The following is a 26,507-nucleotide window of genomic DNA, read 5'->3' on the forward strand; positions in this document are numbered from 1 at the left end:
TAAATGTTCATTAAAACTAATAAAATTTAATAATAAAAAAAAAGACTTAAAACACTAACTAGATAAACCAGAGGAAGAAGCAAGTTCAGGTGAGAGAACGTGCAAAGTTTTCCTTGCCCTGCACCAGCTTTAGAATTTCATGTTCCATTATATGGGATAATAGCATTGCCTTGCAATTTTAATGTGATGTCCCAGTCTATAATATCCAAATACAATATTTATGCAGTAATCTCAGAAATGAAATATTCATGGAGCTAGGAGATTGGCTGTTGTATTTACTGCATGGAAAAAAAAAATGGATGAGTTGCAAACACATTCTTTGGTTAATTATAAGTAGATAGGGACAATCCATTCCTCTGGCCTGAGGAAAGTTCTTGAAGTGTGAGGGGTTACTAGGAACTTAGGTCTGGAGTAGGAGGTGGCGGCAAAGAACCAAGGTCTGCACTCTCTGGGGGTCTGTTAGGGGAAAAGAATTAGTGGTAGCACAATAGCTGTTTTAGCACAATAGCTGTTTTTTTCCTTTTGTTTTTTCTAGTCCTACGTGCCAAGTGACAAGTTAGCAGTCCAAACTCAACTCATCGCTGACCCTCCACGGGATTTCTGAACTGTCAATCGCGTGGAAGGAGACTGCTCATCTTTCTCTCTTGAAGCTGCTGGTGAATTTGAAGCAGAGAAGCATGGCCTTGGGTCAGCGGTGCCACTTGCTATGGATTATGTCACCAGAGCTCCTGGCGAGTCTGAACTAATAGGACAGAAGTTCAAACTCACTTACTTCTTTGCAGGAGAAACACAGGGTTTGTTATTTCCCTAAAAATGACAGCCTCGGAAATCCCACGGGGCAGTTCCACTCTTCCCTATAGGGTCACAGGGAGGTGGAATCAACTCAGTGATGATGGTTTGGTTTGGGGGCACCACCCACACCTTGAGGGAAAGGAAGGTGAAGCAGTAAACACCTGAGTGTTGTCTTTTTAGAAATGTCAGCTCACTAACAAAGGGGGTGTGGCCTTCTCACCTGAGGATGAACAATGGGTCCATCCCCCAGAAGGTGACCCCTGAAGTCTCCTCCTGGCAACTCTGTGCCCCAGAAAGTCTCTTCTCTGGTAGTTTCTCTGCCTGCTGACTTGGTTACCTGAGGCAACTCAGTTGACAAAGTGTCACCAGAGCAGAACTGGGTGGATCTGGGGTCTGGCAGTGCCTCTGCTTTTCCTGGGACGTATGTTGACTAAGTCCCTCTGAATGCCATGCTAAGATGAGTCCTCTGACACCCATCATGACCTTCTGTCAATTCTGGTGTGACACTGATGGACGGTGCTCATCAAAGAGCCTCTGCAAAGCGTTTAGTAAGCACCGCCCATCTCTGCAATGTGACATCTAATTGTGAACTCCTTTTCACACAGCGATGACATCTCTCCCCCATCCCTGGCTTCTCTGATCCTCCTCTCATGATTTCATCATCTCCATAGCACGCTCTGCTTCCTAATTTAACATGTGGAGGCTGTGAGGGGTGCAAAGGTTTACACACATAATGACTAGTCAGTTGAAAGGCTGGTGATTCGAACCCATACAAAGGCACTTTGTAGGGAAGCTCTGGTGGTCTAGGGGGCAAGGAGTTGCACTGCCCGCCTGAAAGACAGGCAGTTCAAATCCACCAGCTGCTCTTTGAGAGAAAGATGGGGAATCTCTTCCAATGGGATTTATTGTCTCTGAAAACCTGCTGGAGGGTCAGCTATGAGTCGGTTCTGACTTGACGGCATACAACAACAACAACAACAACAACAACAGAGGCACTGTAAGAAAGGCCAATTTGCCCACTTCCAAAAGACCACAGCTTTGAAAACCCCATGGCACAGTCATACTCTGCACACATGAAGCTGCTATGGGCCAGAACTGACAGCAACTAACAATGACAACTTGATGTTATGTGCTGCTGAGTTGACTACAACTCACAGTGACTCTATGAACAACAGCTCTGAACTCTGCCCTACCCTGTGCCGGCCTCATCTTCTCCGACACACTTCATCTTATTGTTACAGTCACTGTGTCAATCCACCATGTGGCAGGTCTTCATCCTTCACGCTGACCATCCACCTTTCCAAGCATGACGTCCTTCTCCAAGGATTGGCCTCTCCTTACAACACGCCCAAAGTAGGTGAGACGGAGCTTCATTCATCATCCTTGCCTCCAAGGATTTCACTTTCACCAGGACAGACCTGGTTGTTCTCTTGGCAGTTCATGGACTACTCTTCGCATATTCTTCTCAAACACCACTACTCAAAGGCATCGATTCTTCTGTTATTCTTAATCACTGTCCAACTTTAAGATGAATAGCAAGTAACTTAAAAGATTATGGCTTGGATTAGGCACACCTTCGTCTTTAAACTGGCAGCGTTGCTCTCCAGAACACTGCAAAGGGTTTTGACAGCAGACCTTCCCAATGCAGCTACTCTTCTAGTTTCGAGTGGCATCCACTTCCTAAATAATATGCCTCTGGAATCTCTATGAACTTTGAGAAATGACAATAGTTATAGAAAGGCGTCAGGTCTTTTGTTCATAGGGTTGCTATGAGTCGTGCTCAACTCGATGGCAATCAACAGCAACAACATTAAATATATATAAGTTCTGAGCATACAGAGTACTGATAAAAATCTGTTTTGTTCACTGCTATATGCCAAGTATCCAGAGAAAATTGCCTAGCACACAGTTGTTCTCAATAAATATTTCTTAAGTGTAAAAGGAAGTCTAGTACCCAGGACTTAACGGTTGTCACATGCTGTCAAGTTGGAACTAATTTATAGCGGACAATGATGTTTCAGATGCTGTAAATTGCACGGGAGGAGACTGCTTATCTTTTTTGCCCTGCCCACAGAGCAGCCCATGAATTCGAACTGCCTGCTTTTGAGCTGGCAGCCCGGTTCCTTACCCATCAGGTCATCAGAGCTCTCGTTAATCACGCCATAGGATAGGACAGGGCTTCATTCTGTGGTTCACAAAGTGCTCTGAGTCGGAGCTGCCTTGAAGGCACATAACAACAATCAGGCGCCAGGGCATTGACAGATGGAGGAACTGAATCTCAGAAAGGTTGTGTACATTTCCTGACATTCCATAGCTGGGTCTTGGCTTGAATCCGGCTCTGCCTGCCTGCAGTGAGAGCTGCTGCCGTTCTTGGTCTTAGCTCGTGATCCCTCTGCACAAAGGATCTAAGAACTTCTACTGCCTCAAAGAGGAACTTCTTCAGAAGTGAGAGAACCAAGAGTAAAGGTTCCATGGTTTGTTTGAAAAGATCTCTGGTAGACCTCCCAAGGATTTCTGTCTTCTGAACAGGCTCCACAGGGTCACCTATGATGTCCCACGTGAGCAGTCTTGCTTCCTGGACTCTGAGCGACTGCCGTTCTGAGACTTTTCTTTATCAGTACAGCTGACAACGTCACGCTGTTCTTAGGAGCAAATAAGGTGCTTCCAACTCGTAGCAACTCTGTGTACTTAAGAATAAAGTCACTGCCCTGTCCCGTCCCAGACTCCCAAATCCTTGCTGTGTCTGTGCCCACTGTTTGAGCTATTCAATCCATCTTGTTGAGGGTCGTCTTCTTTTCCATTAACCCTCGTTTTTACCAAGAATGAGTTCTTCTTGTTGACTGACGTCGAGTCGAGTATGACTCTTAGTGACCTTATGAACAAAAGACCTGAAGCCTTTCTATAACTATCATCGTTTCTCAAAGTTCGGTTTCCAGAGGTTATGTTGTTTAGCAAGTGGATGCCACACCCTTCCTGATTAAGCACACGTTCAGAGTAAATGAGACAAAGGTTTACCCTCTTCACTTTCAACGTGCGCTCTCCTCTTTTTTTGAGTGTTTACTCATTACACCACCAGGACTCCTGAGAATCATTAACTACCATCTCTTAGGCACTTTCTGGGAGGCTCGACTTGATGAAGAAGAGTGTGGCATCTGGATCAGAGGAAGATTCCTTTGATACAATCTGCATTATGCAGATGACGCAACCTGGCACACCGAAACAGAAGAGGAACATAAAGAGTTTGCTGCAGAACATCAGAGACTGCAACCTTCGTACGGATTGCATCTCAGCATCAAGAAAGCAAAGATCACCGGGCCAACAGGCAATAACACAATAGATGTAGAAAAGGTTGAAGTGGTCAATGATTTCGTCTTGGATTGAATGTTGATCCACAGTCAACAGGCTTGGTACCAGCAGTCAGGAGATCAAGAGATGAGCTTCACTGGAAGAATCTGCTCTCAAGAGTCTCTCTGGAGTGCTAAAGAGTAACAATGTCAGTTTAGAGACTAAGGTGCTCCTGATCCAGGCCATGTTCTTTTCAATTGCTTGCTATATATATACTCAGAGAACTGGACAATAAATGACTAAGAATGAGAGAAGAATCGATGTCTTTCAGTTGTGATGCTGAAGGATAGTTGGTATTGAACATGCCATGGATGGCCAAGAGAACAAACAGGTCTGTCCTAGGAGAGGCTGAAACCAGTTTGCTCCTTGGAGCCAAGGATTTTGAAACTGTCTCGTACACTTTGGGAATGTCACCAGGAGGGACCAGGGCTTGAAGAAGGATATCAGGCTTGAAAGGGTAGAGGGTCAGTGCAGGAGCGGAAGACCCTGGATGAGATGGACTGACACAGTGACTGTGGCAATGGAGTCAGGTGTGTCTGAGATAATGAGGTTGGCTCAGGACAGAACAAAATTCAGAGCTATTCTTCTTACGGTCGCTGTGAGTCATAGTCAACTCAATGGCACAACATCAATAACAACAACCCTGGGTACTTTCTAGTAGCAGTTACTAGGGAGTAGGTCTCCAGCTGCTCTATTTTGTGCTTGACTACTTAGTAAAAGGCGGACAGTTCATGCCACCTAGAAGCAGTGCAGAAGAAATGCTCTCTTTTTTACTGCCACAAAGATTAGTCAGGACAACTCTAAGGAACCGTTCAACTTCCCAACACATGGGACCACCATGGCTTGAGATCTCCTTGACAGCAGTGGGGTTTGGGGTTATGCTTGGGATTGTTGTTAGGTGCTGCAGAGTCAAGTATGACTCATAGCAACTCTATGAACAAAAGATGTGAACCCTGTCCTGTCCTGTGCCATCCTCACACTTCTTGACACACAAGAGCCCATGGCAGCAGTCACTGTGTCAGTCCACCTGGTTGAGGGTCTTCCTCTCCTTTGCTGACCCTCCACCCTTCCCAGCATCAAGTCCCTCTCCAAGGAACAGCCCCTCCTAGGAACATGCCCAAAGTACGTGAGGCGAAGCCTCATCATTCTTGCCTCCAAAGAGCACTTTGATGCTGTGGGTTAAGTAAGGAAAATAATTATGAAATTATTTGGATTTAAACTTTAAATAATAATATTAATAATAATAATTTGGATTTAAATTATTTGTAATTATTAAATGAAGTACTTTGGAGCTTGTCCCAAACATTCAGTGTGTATTTTCTCATTTAATCTTCGTCACATCTAGTGAAGGTTCATTTTTCCAAATGAGAGGTAGCGATGTAGGGAGGTTAAGAAATTTCCCTCCTTCTTCTTGGGTGCTTCTGGGCGGGCCCGAGCTAGGAGTGTGCTAACCATTCTTACCATCTAGGGATTCCAACCCTTCAGGATAATTATTATTATTACTGCCCTACTTGTCGCACACATTTTGGCATGTTGTTGAGGGGGGCAGTCCTTGGAAGACATCAGGCACGGAAAGATGGAGGGTCAGCAAAAGAAAGAAGACCGTTAAAGCAAGATGGATTGATGGGCTGACACAGTAACTGTTAGAATGTGCTTGAATATTTCGGAGATGGTGAGGAGGGCACATGATAGGGCAGCATGCGGATCTGTGGTTCACGGGGTCGCTATGAGTTGGAAGTCAACTCAACGGCACATAGCAACAAGAATTCCAAGAATGTTGATTTGGATTTGATATACAAGAAGTCAGGACCCAGTCAGGAGGAGGAAAAAAAAAAAAGAAGTCAGGGAATATGATTCTTAGAACGTCCCACTCATCTGTTTTGTTTTCTCCTGATTGTGGGTTTTTCAGTATGCTTGGAAGACTGTTCATACCATGGATTAGGACTTCTAGAGTTCTTCCAAGCTTTTCTCTAATGAAGTTTATAGTCTTTCATTTTACGGCTAGGTCCTTGAAACACCTTGCGTTCGTTTCTGGGTATAGTGTGAGGTGTGGGTCTTGCTTGAGTTTTCTACAGTTTTCCAATTTTGCCTACGTCATTTGGGGGAGGGAGGAGGGAAGGAGGAAGGAAATTATGCAATAATGAATGTTATTGTTATGTACTGTCGAGTCGGACCCGACCCATAGCTGACCCTGCAGTGGGTCACACGGGAGGAGATTGCCCATTCTTCTCCTGCGGAGCATCTGGTGACCTCGAACCACATGTCTTCGGGATTGGAGCGCAGCTTCTTGCCACTAGGCCACCAGAGCTTCCTGAGTTTTCTACAGATGGTTTTCCAATTTTGCCAACACCATTTGGGGAATGAGTTGAGAGGGATAGAGGAAATTATGCAATAATGAATGAATTTATTTTGTTAAAGTAAATTGGACGGGGGATATTTAGGAAAATGGGCAACAGTGAATGACTGAAATCCAACTTTTCTGTAAACGCATTAAAATCAAAATTAAAAAGAAATTTAAAAAAGAGAAGAAGAAGAAAGAGGAGGAGGAAGAAGAGGAGGAGAAGGAGTAGGGGGTGGTGGAGGCAGGGAAACAAAATCCAAGGAGAAATAGAGTCATGGGCTTTCAGCCTATGACCTGGACTCTCTGGCCTCATCAGCCTTGTGCTATCAAGGCATGCAAGACTGCAGACCTCCAAGAACTCTATTTAAGGCTAATTGGTTTTCCAGATTTAATATATTTTAGAAAACAGTGTTTACTGCCTTTGTTTTGATTATTAAAATAATGTATGTCCTTCATAGGAGGCTTGGAACATCAGTAAAAACAAACCAACCACACAACAATATAAAGATGCAAACAAAAATGAGACCTCTACCACTGAGAGCTGACACTGGGAACGCATTTTCCTTCTTGTTTTCTGGCTAACTACTACGTTTATTATTTTCTAAAAGAGAGATGCTGCAAAGTTGACCTTCAGCACATGCTGAGGCCAGGAGAATGCGTGTGCTGGGGTCTGTGTGGGTTCCTGCACGACACTAAGCTTTATTTCCACGTGGCTGCCATAATTGGATTTAAAAAAGTGAACATGCAAACAGTGATAAACTCACCAGTTGGGCTTAAGGAGAGCAAAAAGGGAAATGCAATCTGCTTTCCCCGTTGGAGATGGGATATTAATTATCTCCTCACATCAATCATGGTGCTACAAGACAGCTGGGGAGGGAGCCCTTTTCTCGATAAGCTGGTTGGCACCAAAGGGCCTCCTGAAAGCAGATTTGCCTGAAGGAGTTTCCTGGCCAGGCTCTCAGCAGAGGTGCCAACTTTTGGTTAAACAGTTGCCTCTTTGGAATCCATCAAGGGAGATCTGGGCCTGAAGATTAGTTCAATGTTATAAGAGGGAGTGGGGCTAAACCTGCTTAGCTGCCATTCTGGCTGCTGGTGGGGGCTGTGCCTCCAGGAGGAGGGATCCAGACTCGGGAACAGGAAGAAACTTCCTTGTGCTAGCTGATCACCTGGGAGATGAAACCCATCCTGCTTCCTCCCCGTCTAGCCTTTGTACACTGGAAATGCTACTCGATTCTTGAAGAGTAATTCCCAAAATGTAAAGAAGTTATTTAATACCTTTTGATATTTTCCCCTAATTTCTTCTCCACATCATCTTCACAATTATTATCACTGCCACCACCACCATCACCCCATCACCATAAGAACTATGACCACCCCCAAGGGAGCTCTGCTGGCCGAGTGCCAAGAAGCTGCACTGCAATCCCAGAGGCGTGCAGTTCAAATCCACCAGATACTCTGCTGGAGAAGGAGGGGCAATCTCCTCCTGTACCAGTCAGATCCAGTTTGACGGCACACACACACAAAACAGTAAAATGAAATAATTTTTTTTAAATAGAACTACGACCTACAACCACCAACATCATCATCACCATCATTGTAATTATCACCGTCATCACTACCATTATTACCACTATCACTTCACCACTGTCATTGTCATAATGACTATTACTATTATTAATATCACTGTTGCTACCATTATAAGAATTATTATTACCATCATCACCATTATTATAGGTTCATCATCATCCCCATTTCCAGAATCACCACCATCACCATTATTATCAATATCATTACTATAACCATAGGGCTGCCAAAATACCCCTTACTATCACCATCATCATCACCACCATCATCAGTAGCATTACCACCACCAATTACCTTTACTATCACCATCATCATCCCCCAAATTATCAATACAATTACCACCAACAGTCACCCTTATCACGGCCATCATCACCACTATCATCATCAATACCATTATGACTAACAATCACCCTTATTATCATCATCATCAATCATTATCAATATCATTACCACCAACAATCACCCTTATTATCCCCATCATCATCAATATCATTATCACCAACATCATCCCCAATATCATTATCACCAACAGTCACCCTTTTTATCACCATCAATCATTATCAATAGCATTACCACCACCAATCACCTTTTTCACCACCACCATCATCATCATCAATATCATTACCACCAATAATCACCCTTTTTATCGCCCTCATCATCATCACCACCACCATCATTATCAATATCATTACCAACAACAGTCACCCTGTTATCACCATCATCTTCACCTTTATCACACACATGACCATCATCAGCACCATCACCACTGTCATCATCACCCTAACTGAATATTTACTGAGCATTTACAATGTACCACTAACTCTTCCAAGAGTTTATTCTGTCTTTGCTCATTCATCCTTACACCAGCTCTATGAGTGGTTAATATTACCATCATTTCCATTTTGCAGATGAGGAAACTGAGAAATAGATCATGGCTGTGATTTACCGAAGAACTGACCTGGAAGTTGGCAATATAACCCCAGAGTCTAGCTTTTCACCTGCTTATACTATATGCTTTCTGTGGCAATGAGGCAATATTTTCCTTAATATTTTTGTCAACTAATTTTACATAGTTTAAGGTTTTTTATATGGGCTACATTTTTGTGATGAAGGGTAAAGTCAATACTTCATTTTCCATACTACATCCATTTAGGAGATATTTCTTATTGTTATTTCAGTGAAGGTGCACAGGAGCAAATTTGCTTTCTGTTCAACCAACCATTCATACACCTTATGTTTTATGATTTTAACTGCAACATGATATGCACAATGTAACAAAACTCTTCCAACTTCCTCCCTGTGATTCTCATTTCCATTCTTCCTTCTATTCTGTCCCTTCTTGCCTGCTGCGCTCTATTCTTGCGAAAATGCTGGCCCTTTGTGGATGGCTGACTGTTCACCTGATGTTGTTGTGTACCTCAGAGTCAGGACTGACCCAGAGCTGACCCTCTGGCAAGTTCGCACGGGAGGAGATTGCCCATCCTTCTCCCACGGTCTAATGATCACATTGGTCTCAAACCATGTGCCTTCAGGATTACAGTGCAGCTTCTTGCCACTAGGCCACGAGAGCCTGATAGGCCCATCTATTTTCTGGCTGAAAGTTGAGCCATGGGGTAAATTGTTCCAGGTGTGAAGGGAGACTAAAGGCCATAGTCTTGGGAGTTCTACCAGTTTCTCTCAGACCTATAAGCCTTCCCATTAAATTTTTTTTTGTCTGTTTGTTTTGTTTTTTAGTTTTTTCCCTCAGTTTACATCTACTCTGTCCAGGAACTTCTGTGATCTTTTTTAGAGTGGTCAGAATCAAGTTCTTCGGAGTCAAGGTCACGGACATCGAGGTTCATATGACCCTTCAGTCCTTGGTATAATTATTTCTATGCATCTTTGCTTTTCTTCCCTCTTCTTTGTTCCAAACAGGGAGAGTCCAATAGTTGCATCCTGGGTGGCTGCTCCCAGTCTCTGAAGACTCCACTTGCGACTCAACTGAAGCAGGATGTGGTACATTATCTTTGTGGAAGATGTTACACCAGCTGATCTTGATGTTCTTCTTAAGAACGACTTTCAAAATCTCACACAGTGAGTGTGGATCAGGAGCACCCACTGGGGAGTGCTTGGCTGGTCCTTCTAGGGAGTGTGCTCACTTTCTTTGTGTAACTGTTTACACATACATGCCTGTCTGGTGTTGGCTAGAAGGTGGGTCATGGGATTACCAAAGGGAAGGCTAAGAGCCATGATGTTGAAGGTTCTACCAGAGTCTGTCAGACCAGTGAGCCTGGTCTTTCTGTTATCATTCTGCGTTCTGTTCCATACTGCTCTGGTTGTGTATCTGGAACTCCTCCTGTAATCCTTTTCAGAGTGGTCGGCAACGGTAGCTCGGTACCACTTGATCCTTCTGGTTTCAGGATCACATGTAAGTTGAGGTCTGAGTGGTCCATAAGTTCTCTGGACTGTTTCCATGCATCTTTGATTTTCCTCACTCTTCTTTGCTTTGGATGTGAAGTGGACAGTAGTTGCATCTTAAATGGCCATTCAGAAGCTTTTTTTTTTTTTAAAAAAAAACAACCATGGGGAGCTCTGGTGGCCTAGTGGCAAGGAGCTGCAACTACAATCCTAGAGGTGCACAGTTCGAATCCACCAGATGTTCTGCTGAGGAAGGAGGGACAATCTCCTCCTATACCAGTCAGATCTGATTTGACGGTACACTCACACAAAAATAATAATAATAATAATAATAATAATAATAATAAAAAAACACAAAAAAAACAACCAAAAACCAAAACCAAAACCAAACAAAAACCACCCAACTTTCGATTATCATTTGGGTGAAAATTTACAGTCACCTGATTTTCCATGCAACAATTCATACACATTTTGTTTTGTGACATTGATTGCAATCCCCACAATGGAACAGCAATCTTGCCACTTCCTTTCTTAATTTGGCATTTCCATTTCTTTTGCTTTCTTAGCCCTTCCTGACGCCTCAGCTTTGACTATGGGCAAGTGCTGTTCTTTTGACCTGACAAGAATTCTAAGCAGTATGTACTCCCTTGGTGTGATTGTTCACCTTTAAAGCCTGTTTATCATCTGCCTTAAAGTAGAGCTGCAGGGGTGAATCCTGTCCCAGTCTGGCAGCCAAACACTCTACTGCTGAGTTCTACCCCCTGTGTTACCTGATAGATGACTAAAGGTCAGAAGCTTTAGGACTCTAGTCACAGCTCATGAAAGTGATGAGAAAAGCAAAAAATATGCAGAAACACCTATCGTGGTGCAATACATTGTCCTTCTGGAGCAATACATTGATGGTGGGCTAGAACATGACCTTGAGCTCATTCCTTCAAGGTGACACAATGACCCATCCCCTCTAGGTGTTTGATTATGGCTAAACTGTTTTCTTAATTTTGTCCCCTATATACTCCATTGTTGTTAGGTGCACGGAATCTGCTTCAGTTCATAATGAGCCTGTATCCCACAAAATGAAACACTGCCTAGTCCTGTCCCTTCCTTAAAATCAGTGCTGCACTTGACTGCACTGTTGCAGTCACTGTCTCAATCCATCTCCTCTTTCTGGTTGACCTATTACTCACCCTTCCTTCCTTCCTCCCTCTCTCCCTCCCTCCTCCCTCCTTCCTTCACTCCCTCCTTTCCTTCCTTCCTTCTTTTTGTATTGAAATTTTAATGAGTTTATAGAGACTTTGGATTTCATTCCTTCACTGTTGCGCATTTTCCTCCCTGCCCACCCCTCCCCGCCCCCTCATTGGTTTATCTCTTTGAAAAGTAAAAAACAAAACACCACAACTTTCATTATTCTACAATGCACCCCCGTCCACTCCCCCATGAAGCTGCTATTCTGAACTCTCATCCTGAAAATAATACCTGATCATATATTCTTTTTGACCCACTACTTTTTCAAGTAGGACGTCTTTCTCCAGAGATTGACTTTTCCCAATAAAAGGCCCAAAGCATATGAAGTGACGTCTCCCCATTCTTGCCGCCAAGGAACATTGTGGATGTACTTCCACGACAAATTTCATCTATTATTTTGGCAGTATTTATTTTTCCAATAGTTTTCACCGGCATTATCATTCAAAGGTATCACTTCTTTGGTTTGCTTCATTTTTTTTGATCCAACTTCAATATATTTATATCTATGACTTGATGTCATTCACCACCACGGAGTAGGAAAAACTTCAAGCTGACCCTCCAGCTGACCTTCGTAAGATGTAAATTACATGGGAGGAGACCGCCTGTCTTTTTTTTCCTTGGGAGGTACTGGTGGGTCTGAACCCTCAGAGAGGCACAACTCCCTCCCTGGTAGACCACTAGTGCTCCCTAAACATATATATGAGGGGATTGAAAATGCAACGGCTTGGTCCACACATACTCAAGATCATATTCTGGTTCATCACAGGTCTGCTTGAATTTGCTTCAGCTTCAACTTGAGCTTGCATGTGAGAAACTTATGAAGAGCAGTGGAACATTATCGGCTACAGCAGTGGAAGAAAAGCCCCTGATCAAGTTCAAAAACATGGAAAATAGGACTGTGGAAAAGCAGCTTCTTCAAAGTAAAGTCTACCTATGGGCAACATGATGTATTAAAGGGGTGACCAGACATTGTAATTCATTAATTCTAGAAATTGTAATTCATGCTATTAAAAAATTAAGCACAACCAACCAACAAAAGTAGAATGTATCTCAATGGCAGGGATGGAGTAAAGCTTTTGTGTGATGAAGAACTTTGCTGTGCTGGTGTGCTGTGACTCGAGAGGAGAAGGAGCCCAGGGACTCGTTAATAATCAGACCACTGGAAGTGATCCAAAATGAAATGGAACATGCAAATATCAAAATTCTAGGAACTAAATTGAAATGGCTAATTTTCTCCATTTTGAATCAAGCAATTATATGATCAACTACACTGAATGTAACAAATTGAAGAGTGCTGGCATTGCATCCATCATGTAAAAGAACATTTCAAGATGTACCCTGAACTACAATGCTGTAAATGAGAAGGTAATACCCGTATCCATACAAGAAGGGCGGCCTCGTGGCAAGAAGCTGCGCTGCAACCCCAAAGGCACGCCAGCTGCTCCATGGGAGAAGGACAGACAATCTCCTCCTGTGGGGTTAACGGCCTCTGAAAACCCTCTGGAGGGTCAGCTATGGGTCGGTTCCGAATCAACGGTACACAACAACAATAACATACAAGGAAGAGTTTCCTACTATGACCGTTATTCAAATTCACACATTAACCACTCCAGCAAAAGAGGACATTTCTACCAACTACTGCGATGTGAAATGGATCAAGATGTAATGATAATTACTGATGACAGAAACACAAACGTTAGAAAGAAAGAAGACCGTGGTCGGTAATCATGGCCTTGGCGACGGAGATCACATGACAGACTCTGGACGTGTTGTAAATACCAAGGAGCCCGATGACCGTGCGACATGACTTTCCCTGTGTCGAGTTACTTCACTGAACAGAGGAGAGCAAGGAGAAACAGTAGGCACAACTTTCCCCTTCATTTAATTATAGGAACCGTCAGGACCAATTTGGCAGCTATTAAAATACGAGTTTGCCTTTATGCCATCGTGTCACAGCGGGAGCTGGAAGTCCAAATTGGCTGCTTAAAGGCAAGAGATGGGGACAGAAGGTCAGCACTGGCATTAGGAACCACATGGTATTCAATACAGAGGAGGGCTGTGGCCTGATTTTCTCTCTCTCTGCTTGCTTTTGTCTCTTCCCATTTTCTCTCTCTTTCAGGCTCTTGGTCTCAGTCAGCCTCACTTTCACAGGGGCTGGGCCAGAAGCAAGAAGCTTTATAATGAGATGGGACTTTGGAGACCAATTGGTTCAATCTCCTCGCTTTCCAGAAGGAGAAAGGGACGCAGAGAAGCAGGGCGGTGACAGCAGAGGTGCTGATCAGGGTGGAAGCAAGCAGCTTCGAATCGAACACAGCACAGTGTCATTGTGCAATGATTACAAGCTTGAGCTCAGTGAACAGCCAGCCACCTGTTTGATTACTCACCTTGCCCTGGCTGTGTCAACTCAGACAAGCTACTTCACCTTTCGGAGTCTATTTCCTTATCTTCCACAAGAGTCAAGCTAATAAGTAGCCAATGGTTAGATCCAGAAAATTCAAAGCTGCTCAAAGGAGAATAAGACTAACTGTGTGTGTTGGATGATCTCATTTGAGCTGCTTGATCCAGCCACACCTGCAGCCAATCTATTAAACTTTAAGCCAACCTGTTAAGCTGGTTTCAGCCGGGTTTCTACAATTTTCCACCACTTTAACGAATCCTTTCTAACATAGCAGTTGTGAGGGAACCGGAGCTGAGCTGTGTCCACTTCTGCACAATTTGGGGACAGGACTGAATGTGGGCTGTGGTCAGTACTATTCATGCAGCAAACATAGCCTCTAATAACGAGCAGAGAACAGCACGCTGGCTTATTTTACTATTACACAAATACTCAATCACTAGCCTTCACTGGTCTAAATGAGAGAGGCACAGCTGAGGATTCCTGAGCGAGCTATTCTGTCCACAGAGCCATGGGCTTTAGAGGTAGGGACAACAATATAGATGGAAACCTGCCTTTATCCTGTCCCCATGCCATGTGGGCATGACTGTCAACTACTGCTATGCAGCAGTGTGAAAGGTACACTCAACACCCAGAGGTGAAGCTCTGGCCCACCCACCATCTATTTCTCTCTCATAAACAAGAATGTAGTCTTATGGTTATCATGGCAATGCCATCACCACCATCATCAATTATTTACTATATGTCAGATGCAGTTGGTGGGGGAGTCCACTGGGAGGTGCACTGCTAACCTAAAAGTGATGCTTCTCTAGTGGTTTGAATCCACCAATGTCTCTGCAGGAGAAAGAAGTAGGCAGTCTCCTCTCATGTGATTTACAGCCTCAGAAAACCTGATGGAAAGTTGGTTATGAGTTGATTCCAACTTAAATTGGAAACAATGGATTTTATATGTAGTATCATAACCTCTCCAAAGTATTGAAGAGCAATGATGTCAGTCTGGAGACTAAGGTGTGCCTGATTCAGGCTATGGTCTTTGCAATTACTTGCTATGCATCAGAAAGCTAGACAATGACTAGGGATGATAGAAGGAGAATTGATGTCTTTCAGCTGTGGTGCTGAAGCAGAGTATTGAATGACATGGACTGCTAGGAGAACAAACGACTTCATCCTAGAGAAGGTGAAACCAGGTTTCTCCTTAGAGGCAAGGATTCTGAAGCTTTGTCTGACATACACTGGGCATGTTGCAAGGAGGGACCAGTCCTTGGAGAGGGACATCATGGTTGGGAGGTTGGAAGGACAGGGCAAGAGAGGAAGACCCTCAATGAGATGGATCAATTCCGTGACTGGGGTAATGGGAGTAGATATGTCAGAGACAATAAGATTGGCACAGGGCAAAGCAGGGTTTAGGTCTGTTGTACACAGGGTCGCTATGAGTCGCAGGCAACTCGATGGCACATAACAAAAAACCCCACAACCAACCAAACAATTTTGGAATCAGTGAGTTTTATATGTAGTATCTCTATCTTGCCCAAATCTCTCAAAACTTTATGAGTGTAAGTTTATTAATGTCCATTGTATAGTCAGAGATAGGCTCAGAGAGGTTGTGCATGGCTAGGACGCGGTCCATGGTTGACACAAATTCAACCTGACAGTGTAAGCACCAGGCCCATGCCTTTACATTCTGTGCCATTTGCAGTTCCTAACACAGTACCTGGCAAAAGGTGGCAGTGAACTGCCAATGACTATGGATGAGAGAAGAACTAATGCCTTTGAATTGTGGGTTGGAGAAGAGTACTGAACATCCCATGGACTTCCAAAAGAACAAATAGATATGTCTTCGAAAAAGTGCAGCCCAGAGTGTTCTCTGGAGGCAATGATGTCTCTCATAGTTTCGACACGTTGCTAGGAAAGGCTATTCCTTAGGAAGAGACATTGTGCTTGGAAAGGTAGAAAGTTAGCGAAAGAGAGGAAGATGCTCTCTTGATGGATTGGCCCAGTGACTGCAGCAATGGACCGTGTATCAGAGATACAAGTGTATCAGAGACGGTGAGGATGGCACAGGCTAGGACTGGGTTCAGCTCTGTTGTTTATAGGGTCACTACGAGTCATGCTCGACTTGACTCCACTCAACAGCACCTACCTAACAACAACAATAACAACAGCAGGCTGAAACGGCAATGCCAGTAATTCAGACACAATACTGCCCACTTCAAATCAGCTCCTTTCTCGCGATACAAGTTGGGTGGCAGGGAATATGTATTAGATTAGATAAGGCGGCAAGCAACAAATGCTGGCGAGGATGTGGAGAAACTGGAACTCTTATTCACTGTTGGTGGAAATGTAAAATGGTGTAACCATTGTGGAAGGTGGTGTGGCGTTTTCTCAAAAAATTGCAAATAGAGATACCATTTGACCCAGCAATCCCATTACTGGGACTATACCCCAGAGAGACCATGTCTGCTATCCAAGCAGATATATGCACACCCATGTTTATCGCAGCTTTGTTTACAATAGCAAAGAGTTGGAAGCAACCTAAGGGCCCATCAACAAACGAATGGATAGAGAAGCTGTGGTATATCCACACAATGGAATACTACACCGCATTGAAAAACAAGGAACTCATGCAGTATTATTCAAAATGGGTGAGTGAAATATGCTGAGTGAAATATCTCAGTCACAGAGGGACAGGTGCTGCATGGTGCCACTGCTGTAGAATGGGTCTGACAGAAAAGTCTGGATGGATTGTGTGTATTGTATGGTAACAGATGAGGGAAAGGACGGATTGGAGGTGATACATGATTGAGTATTATGGTTAGCACAGGAGTCCAGAGTTGGGGTTGCATGGAGAAGTGTACTCGGGGTGAGGGGAAAGGGATGGGGGAATTGTGTACTAATGAAGGAATTTTTTTTTCTTTTTCTTTTCAGAGAGGGGAGCGAACTGGTGGGGAGGGGCGGGCAGGGAGAAAAGTGCGGCAGTGAATGAATGGAAATCCAAAACCTCTGTAAATGTCTATTAAAATTAATAATAATAATAGTAATAAAAGATCAGATAAGGCTCGTCCAACCCCACCTGAGATTTGATGCCAGAAAGACCTGGGTTCAAGTCTAAGCATTTACCAACTGTGTAACCTTGGGAAAACAACATAGGCTCCCAAAGCCCCCTACCACCTTTTGACAAATGAGGAGAGTTCTTAATTTCTGCATCAAGTGGCTGTGAGGGTGAAATCAGAGCCTGTGCAGGGCAAGTGCCCAGCTGAGTGGAAACACAACACATAGCGGCTGGAATTCTTACTTATCCACCCAGGCCCTTCCATCAGAGCAGCCTGAAGAGTTTCTCTAACTCGTGTGAATTTATAGAGCCACTGTGAGCCCAGGGCTCTTTTCAAAATCCAAAGAACTGAAGCTGTGGGAGGGCCACGCATATACACACACATAAATCTATAAATAATCTGCAGAACACAAATCAGAATTCAACTTCAGGAAAAGAATACAATCTAAGGATGCAGGGATTGCTCCTGGAAAGTCTGCAAGACAAAGCTCACTGCTTGCTTTTGTCCTTTGTAAGCTGTGGACAAGGGGTAAACTGAGTCACAGAGCTGGCTAAAGTATCCCTGCCACCAGTACTGACTCTTGTTGTTCTATGCTGTGTCAAACTGGAACAGACTCCAGCAGGTTTCCAGATGCTGTAAATTGCCCTAGAGGAGATTGTCCATTGTTCTCCTAAGGTGGATTCGAACCACCTGCTTTTGGGTTGGCAGCACAACGCTTTGCCCACTAGGCCACCAGAGACTGCAGTCACTGACATGATGGAGTGAGGCAGGGAAAGAGTCAGCTGCAGACCATGAGCTCTGCCCAAGGCCCAGGTGACAGGTGTCATGAGAAACCTCAGGTACTGAGTTCACTGACTAGCTGCTCTGTCAAGGCTAGCTACACATTTGGATTTCATGAGCAATATATGTCTATTTTCAAATGAGAATATTAATTTCCACAACTCTGCTGGCGCAGTCTGCAGGGTGTTGTGCTGCTAACCAAGGCATTGCATCTCTGGTGGTTCAAATCCACCGTGGGAGAAAGACAGAAAATCTCTCGTGAGAGATTCGGAGTCTCTGAAAACCCTTGGACAGGTAAACTGTGAGTCGGTTCCATTTTGATGGTGATGAGTTGATTAATTTTAAAATGAAGCCCTGAATGGAAAAAGTCCAGAAAACATGAGGCTCAAATAAAATGCATCAACAAGATAAGAGTATCCCATGAGCTAAAAGGCAGGATAAGGTCCCAGCAGGTGAGTGTTACCCTGGGCTAGTGTGAACGGTGTTTAGGTTTGGTGGGATCCCTGGGTGGCCCAATGGACCAGAAGCTTGCTGGTGCCAATTCACACAAGGCATGGTGGTCTATTTCCGCAGGAAGACAGACAAGAAAACCCTGCAGAATAATGTTCTTTCCTGGATGACATCATCTTGAAGACAAGGGGTTTTTCATTTAGCCTGTCAGATGGCAATAACCATTAAGTTATAGCCTCAGAAGCATAACCGTTAAGTGCTTGGCTGCTAATCTCAAAGCCAGCAGTTCAAACTCACAAGCTGCCCCACAGGAGAAAGATCTGGCAATATTCTCCCATCAGGTTTACATTCTTGAAAGTTCTATGGGGCACTTCTACTCTTTTCTTTAAGGTCAGCATGAGTCAGAGCCAACTAGACGGCAGCAGATCCTGACAGATGACAAAGCAACTGCATTCACTCTCCCATAGGGGACGCTCAAGACTATTCCTTCCAGCCATTCTCTGGCCATGACATCCGGGCTTGGCTGTTAAGTTGAACTGTAGTAATACTATTTGACGTTGCTCATTTAAAAGTTGCGGGAACTCAAGTCCATGCTGAGGTTGGAGGCAGAGCTGGAAGTCAGGGTTGTTGTTTGTTGTTATGTGCCGTCGAGTCACTTGCGACTCATAGCGACCCTACGTACAACAGCCCTAAACTCTGCTCTGTCCTGTGCCAATTGCACTGTCTCTGATACACCCATCCCGATTACCCCAGTCACTGCATCAATTCACCTCATAGGGGGCCTTTCCCTTCTGCACTGTCCCTCCACCCTCCCAAGCATGAAGTCCCTCTCCAAGGACCTGTCCCTCCTTGCAACATGTCCAAAGTATGTTAGACGCAGCCTTAGAATCCTTGCCTCCAAGGAGCAGCCCGATTTGACCCTTTCCAGGATGAATCTGTTTGTTTTCCTAGCAGTCCATGGTACCCTCAATACTCTTCTCCAGCACCACAGCTCAAAGGTGTCAATTCTCCTTCTATCCTCCTTAGTCATTGTCCAACTCTCTGATGCATAACAAGTGATAGTCAGGGTACCCGAATTAAATCTATATTGCTCCTTTTCTATTGTCATGATTGATGGTATTGTTGTATACTATACAGTCAGAATCAACTCATAGCTGACCCTCCTGTGGGTTTTCAGAGGCAGTTAATTGCACTGGAGGAGATTGCCCATCCTTCTCCTGTGCAGCCGCTGGTGGCCTTTGGAACTGAAGTGCAGCTTCTTGCCACTAGGCCACCAGAGCCATCAAGTCAAGTATGACTCATAGTGACACTGAGAACCTGTGAACCTGAACCTTGCCTTACCAGAAAGTAAATTTCAGTACAGTAAATACTTTATTGGGGACCTCTGGTGGCCTAGTGGTGAGAAGCTGTGCTTGCAATCCCAAAGGCACACAGTTTGAATCTACCAACTGTTCTGCAGGAGACGGATGGGCATCTCCTTCTGTGTGATTCACTGTCTCTGAAAACCCACTGGAGGGTCAGCTATGGGTTGGTCTGACTTGATGGCACGGAACAACACACACTTTACTATGTCCATCACCACAATGGTGCCTGGCATATAGATGGCACTTGATAAATAGCTGATGACTGAATTTATGATCTGGGGCATCACACTTAACTGCAGGCCTGTCTGTCTGGTTCACCTCAAAGAGTTGCCTTAAGGCAGACCCTAGAAATGAGAGTTTCGGTAGTACTAGGAGTTACAGGCCTCCAATTCTGGGACAAACCCTATTTGTTCCAGGGTCTTTGCAATTACTTGCTATGCATCAGAGAGCTGGGCAATGACTAAGGAAGACAGAAGAAGAATCAATGTCTTTGAGCTGTGGTGCTGGAGAAGAGTCTTGAACCACCAGGAGAACAAACAGGTCTGTCTTGGAGAGGGTGAAACCAAGTTTCTCCTTGGAGGCTAGGATTCTGAAGCTCCGTCTCACATACTTCGTGCATATGGGCATGAGATATCAGTCCTTGGAGAAGAACAACAGGCCTGGAAGGGTGGAGGGACAGCGCAGGAGAGGAAGACACCGGATGAGATGGATTGACACAGTAACTGGGGCAATGGGGGCAGGTGTGTCAGAGTCAGTGAGACTGGCTCAGAACAGGGCAGGCTTCAGAGCTGTTGTACATAGACCACTATGAGTCATAGGTAACTCGACAGTACCTAACAACATAAACTTGCCCTCATTTTGAAATGACTGAGCCAACTACTTACAACAAATTCTTCATCACCATTATCTTCACTTGCTGCACATGCAATTTTAAGATCAATGAAAAGGCTTCAAGCCCTTTCCTGCAGTCAAGAAACACTAAGAATGCTATTGCTGTTAGGGGATGTCTCGTTGGCCGAGCCTTACAACCCAATGCAACCTTGCCTGGTCCTCTGCCCTCCTCACAATCTTAGCTGGTGCAGCCACTGGATGACTCTATCTCATTGAGGGAGTCTTTCTTTTTCAATGACCCTCTACAAATATGATGTCTTTCTCCAGGGACTGGCTCCACTTAATAGCATGCCCTAAGTATAAGAAAGTCTCACCATTTTTGCTTCGAAGGAGAATCGTGGTTGCATTTCTTCCAAGACAAACCTATTCTTTTGGCAGTCTTTGCATTAAAAAAATTAATAATTCCAACACTACAATTCAGGAGCATCAATTCTTTGGTCTTTCTCATTCTTCGTCCAGCACACAAAGCAATGGGATATAGCAGGGCTTAGGCAAGGTACACCTTAGTCTTTAAAGTGACATTCTCTAGGATTTTACAAAGGCCCTTGACAACAAACTTGTCCAACGTAAAACTGAGTGATTTCTTGACGTCTGCTTTGATGTGCACTGATTAGAGATCTAAATAAAATGATATGCTTGACAATGTCAGTCTTTTCTCCATTTATCATGATGCTGTTTACTGGTCCAGTTGTGAGGATTTTTATTTTATGTTGAGGCGTAATCCATACTGAAGGCTACTTTTAAAAAAATTCTTTTTAAAATTATTAATTTCAATGAAAATTTACAGAGACTTTGGATTTCCATTCATTCACTGCTGAAATTTTCTCCCCTCCCAAACCTTTGCCCCCCCGCCCCCCACCCAGTACACTACCCTCTTGGAAAAGTAAAAGAAAAAGTCTTTCATTGTTTTACAATCCCTCCCCCCAGATCCATTCCACTATGCAGCCGTTGCTCTCCCTCATTTGCTTCAATGCAATATACAATATTGAACGCATCTTTCTCAGTCTCCCCCAAACCCCGAGGTCAGTCCTGTTTTACAACAGTGGCACCATGCAGTATTTGTTCTTCTGTGACTGAGATACTTCACTCAGCGTAATGTCCTCCAGGGTCACCCATTTTGAATAATATTGCGTGAGTTCCTTGTTTTTCAATGCTGCATAGTACTCCATTGTATGAATATACCACAGCTTCTCTATCCATTTGTTTGTTTATGGGCACTTAAGTTGTTTCCAACTCCTTGCTATTGTGAACAAAGACGCGATAAACATGGGTGTGCATATATCTGCTTGGGTGGCAGTTATAGTCTCTTTGGGGTCTATTCCCAGTAGTGGAATTGCTGGGTCAAATGGTATCTCTATTTGCAACTTTTTGAAAAAGCACCATACCGCCTTCCACAGTGGTTGTACCATTTTACATTCCCACCAACGGTGAATAAGGGTTCCAGTTTCTCCACAACCGCGCCAGCATTTGTTGCTTGCTGTTCTGTTAAATTTTGCTATTCTGACTGGGGTGAGATGATATCTCATAGTTGTTTTAAGTCTTCACTTTCTAAAAGTAAGCTTGTAGCTAAAAGTAAGCTTGTAGCATCTGTATACAGGGTGTTAGTAAGTCTTATTCCAATCCCCATTCATCTCAATTCTTCTTCACACAATCCAGCACGTCAACATAGAGACTGAATAAGGATGGTGAAAGAATACGTTCCTGACACACACACGTTTCTTGATTTTAAACCATGATGCACCATCCCCGTATCATACTGAAATAACTGCTTCCAGGTCACACAGAAGCACAATTAAGTATTCTGCAATTCCCATTCCTTTCTTTGTTATTTATGATTTGAATGAAGGTTTACGAAGCATGTTAATTTTTCATTCAACTCTTCATATACAGGCTGTTGTGTAACATTAATTTCAATATCCACAATGTAATCACACTTTCGCCACTTCTTCCCTGGAATTCCGGTTTCCATTAATCTTTCTCTACCTCTCTGAGCCGTTTCTTTCTTAAGTAATATTGTACTGGACATTCCCTTATTGTATATCATCTTACCCTTCATTGCCCTTAAATATGCCTATTATCTACTTAGGGAGATCTGGTAGCTTGGTGGTAAGGAGTTACATTGCCAACCCAAAGGCAGATGGCTCAAATCCACCAAGTTCTCTGCGGAAGGAAGAGAAACAATCTCCCATGTGATTTGTAGCCTCTGGGATCTCACTGCAAAGTCAGCTATGAGTTGGTTCTGATTCAAAGGCACACAACAACAACAACAACCACAACATTACCTATTTATGTAATCTTCACTCCCTACTCTCTCCCTTACGGTCCCTGATAAACAGCTAAGAATGATTTTGTGTGTAACCCTTTCTGTGCTTTATAATAACAGTGGTCTTATTAAGAAGTGTCCTTTTGTGACTGTCTTATTCACTTAACATACTATCGTTCAGTTACCTCCTTGCTGTGCATTGTTTCACGGATTTCTTACTGATTTTCAGCGTTGCCATTCTTTGAGCACTCCGCCACTCTTTGCAATGTAAGAGTCCTATTCACTGCCCTTATGAACCAGGCTCACCTAGCAAGTCCATAGTCAGGAGCCGATTAGGTTCAAAATGCTGGGTCTCCCTGTGTCAAAGGCTATGACATCACATGAGCCTTTCTCCCCTTTTCTCTCTCCCTGGGGGGCAGGAAGAACCACTTAAGACCCTGCGTGAAAAATGACCAAGGACCAGCCACATCTCTCCCTATCCTCAATTCCTTCCCGGATGCATTAAACCAGCATTGACAACAACAAATTCACTGTCATCGAGTCAGATGGACTCATACTGACCCTCCAGCATTGTTTCACCAGCTGTAAATCAGGGGGAGATTGCCCGTCCCTCTCTCTGAAAGCAGCTGGTGGATCTGAACCACCAACCTTCACAACTCCTTAATCACTGGGCCATGACACTGAGGACCACCCTTCCACCAGCCAACAGGAAACCAGACCAGAAGGAAGCCCCTCATGACCATTCTGATGTTCATTCCCCTTTCTCACAGGAATAGTGAGGTCAAGGGTTTGTGGGTTTTTTTTTTTTTACCTTGCGTTGTCTCGGCCATGCGACTTCAGGAAATTCATAGTTCGGTATCGGGAGAGAAAAGCCACCAACTGGTCGTTTGTCCTGTGAGAACAAATGAAGAACAACATCAGGACCCTGCACAGAGCCTAGGGGAGGGCGAATGTTGGGGTTCTCTGTGCTGTCGCGGACTCAGGCCTATTCTTCCTTCACAAACAGGAAGGCCTGAGACTTTGTGAGGTTCTCTCCTGGACAAACGCCCCTTCTCTCCCCAGTCAGGTAAAGCATCCTCTTTAACCGTCACTGGGCCCACCACACTGTAGTAACATGATTGTTTGGGTTTCTATCTCCTGTACTCTCCTAAGACAAGCGCAGTATCTTCTTTCTTCTCATATACTCAGTGCTCAGCACCAGGCGTGGCAAACACTAAGCCATCAGTAAAGTGTGTAGAGAACAACAGAAACACGCAGCAAGCTCAGGCCTTTGCCCATGCTGTGCCTCGGACGTAAAGTGTGACGTATGTCCAATGGGACACAGTGACTGTAGAGCAATGGGGTTAGGGTTGTCAGATGGTGAGGTTGGCTCAAGACAGGGCAAGGTTAGAGCCCCGGTGTTCATAGGGTCATTATGAGTTGTGGTCATTCTGACGTCACAAAACAACAACAACAAACAACATATCCAATGCTGGCCAGCTCTGGTCATCAGTCTGCCTCAAAATTGTCACCTTTTCGAATATATGATTAGGTGTTCAGTGACTGTGGTCATGAGGGTAGGTGTGTCAGAGACAGTGAGACTGGCACAGGACAGAGCAGGGTTTAGGGCTGTTGTACACAGGGTCATTATGAGTTGCAGGCAGCTCGATGGCACATAACAACAACAACAACAACGACGACATTATTGGTATGACAAGAGTCCAGAATAAGAGCTGCATAGTAAAGTGGTCTGAAGGGGGGAGGGGAACTGTATAACAATGAAAGAACTTTTTTTTCCAAAGAAAGAAGCGAATTAGGGGAGGAGGACAGGGAGGAAAATGTGCAACAACAAATGAACGGAAATCCAAGGTCTTTATAAACTTAGAATAAAATCTCAATTAAAAAATCTTTCACCTTTTTAGAAGCCTTTTCTATCCATTTAACCTAAGGCAGCTCCCTTCCTCTCTATCCCATCACCGTCGTCTTCATTATAGTCTCGTTATCCAAGACCACTGAGCTTGCCTATGTCAAACTGCAGGCTTGGCGAAGACAGGGACCCGTGCATTGTTGGCCTCCTGTAGAAATGATAGATTGCTGCTGTTAGGTCCCAGCGAGTCACCTACAACTCATAGCGACCCTATGAACAACGTACTGAAAACTCGTCCTAACCTGTGCTGTCGTCATGGTTCCAGTGCGGTCACTGTACCAGCCCACCATACTGAGGGGCCTCCTCTCTTTCACTGACCCTCCACTTTCCTCAACACCGTGTCTGCCTCTCTCGAGCTGACCTTCCCACATTCCCAGCATGGTGTCTTCTTCCAAGGACCAGCCCCTCCCGAGAACATGCCCAAAGGACAGGGAGAGGCAACACACACATCACCACAGTACAGCAAACTGGCAGATGCGCAGTGGGAGTGTACGCGCATATGGGTTAAATGCCAGGGATGCAACGGGCGAGATAAGCTGTGTGAGTTTGAGTGGTCTGCTTCAAATCCATCCTGAGAGACGAATGAATCTATTAATGAATGAATACTGAGCACCAGGTAACCACTGGGCTACCGACGAGAAAGCCTTAAAGAAGATGAAGTGTGGATCCAAACGGATGACACGGCTCCCAACATTGTTATCCCAAATTTATCGCCATCAATCTTGGCGCTCGCGGTGTAGTCACAGCTAATCAGCCTGAGCATACAGCTGTGACAGTGTTTTAAAAGGCAGTCACTCGGGTCTCCATCTGCCAGCAATGCAATTGCGTCTTCCACGGAATAAACCCAAACAGGTAAACAGGGTGGACGTGACAGCTCCCTTATCACCACACTTCTCCGCTCCGGGCCTTCCCTGTAGTGGGAAAGAGTTAACCATTGTTCAAAGCAAGAGAGACAGGAGAGGGAGCAGGAGAGATGCCCCCATCTATTGGAAATACAGGCGTCTAGACTCTCGGGAGGAGGGCAGCTAGTACCTGGTAAAGGGATGCCTGGCTCCCTGGGAGGAGGGCACAGAACCCAGCTTCTCTTCAAACCCCCCTTGTATCCTAGAAACCCTGATGAAACCTCTGTGGTTGGGTCCATTCTGACTTCTGATGAGCTCACATGTGTCAGAGATGAGCTGGGATCCTGAGGGATTTCAAGGTTGGGAGTTTTCAGAAGCCGACTGCCAGCTCTCTCTTCCGAGGCACTTGTGGGTGAGCTTGAACTGCTCATCTCTCAGTGAACAGGCAGGCATGCACTTAACAACCTGTGCCACCCGAGGAGGAGGGAGTCTGAGCTGTGCCCAAGGATAAGCCACCGAACCTCTCCAGATGGTGGCCGTCTCTGAATTCACATGGCAGTGATAACAGAAAACAGCCATCAACGGGTAGAGATCACGAAAACTACTAAAAGTAGTTCTTTTCCGGTTTCCGGCGGGTAGATTCTGAGGCACAGTGGTGCAAGGGTTACGTTATCATTGCCAATCAAAAGGTCAATGGTTCGAACCTACCTAATGGCATGGAGAGGAAAAAGACTAGTGATTTGCTCCAATAAAGATTATAGCCTAGCAAACACTACAAGGAAATTATATTCTGTCTCATGGGGTCACTATTAGCCCCCAATAGCAATGACAACAGCACATGGAAGCCTTCTGCATGTGGAGATAT

General features: G+C 44.5%; 1 protein-coding gene across 1 annotated transcript in view; it reads right to left on the reverse strand.

Moving 5' to 3' along the window:
* The window catches only part of LOC102869348 (xylosyltransferase 1-like), a 211,094-nt gene that overhangs the window by 56,252 nt on the left and 128,335 nt on the right, over window positions 1-26,507 (reverse strand). The window contains exon 5 of the mRNA XM_006892717.1: window positions 23,706-23,786. Within this exon, the coding sequence (XP_006892779.1) occupies window positions 23,706-23,786 (81 nt within the window). The remainder of the gene's footprint in view (window positions 1-23,705; window positions 23,787-26,507) is intronic.

The sequence above is a fragment of the Elephantulus edwardii genome, unplaced genomic scaffold, assembly GCF_000299155.1.
Source record: "Elephantulus edwardii isolate Elephantulus edwardi_28Jun2011 unplaced genomic scaffold, EleEdw1.0 scaffold00117, whole genome shotgun sequence".
Taxonomy (NCBI): domain Eukaryota; kingdom Metazoa; phylum Chordata; class Mammalia; order Macroscelidea; family Macroscelididae; genus Elephantulus; species Elephantulus edwardii.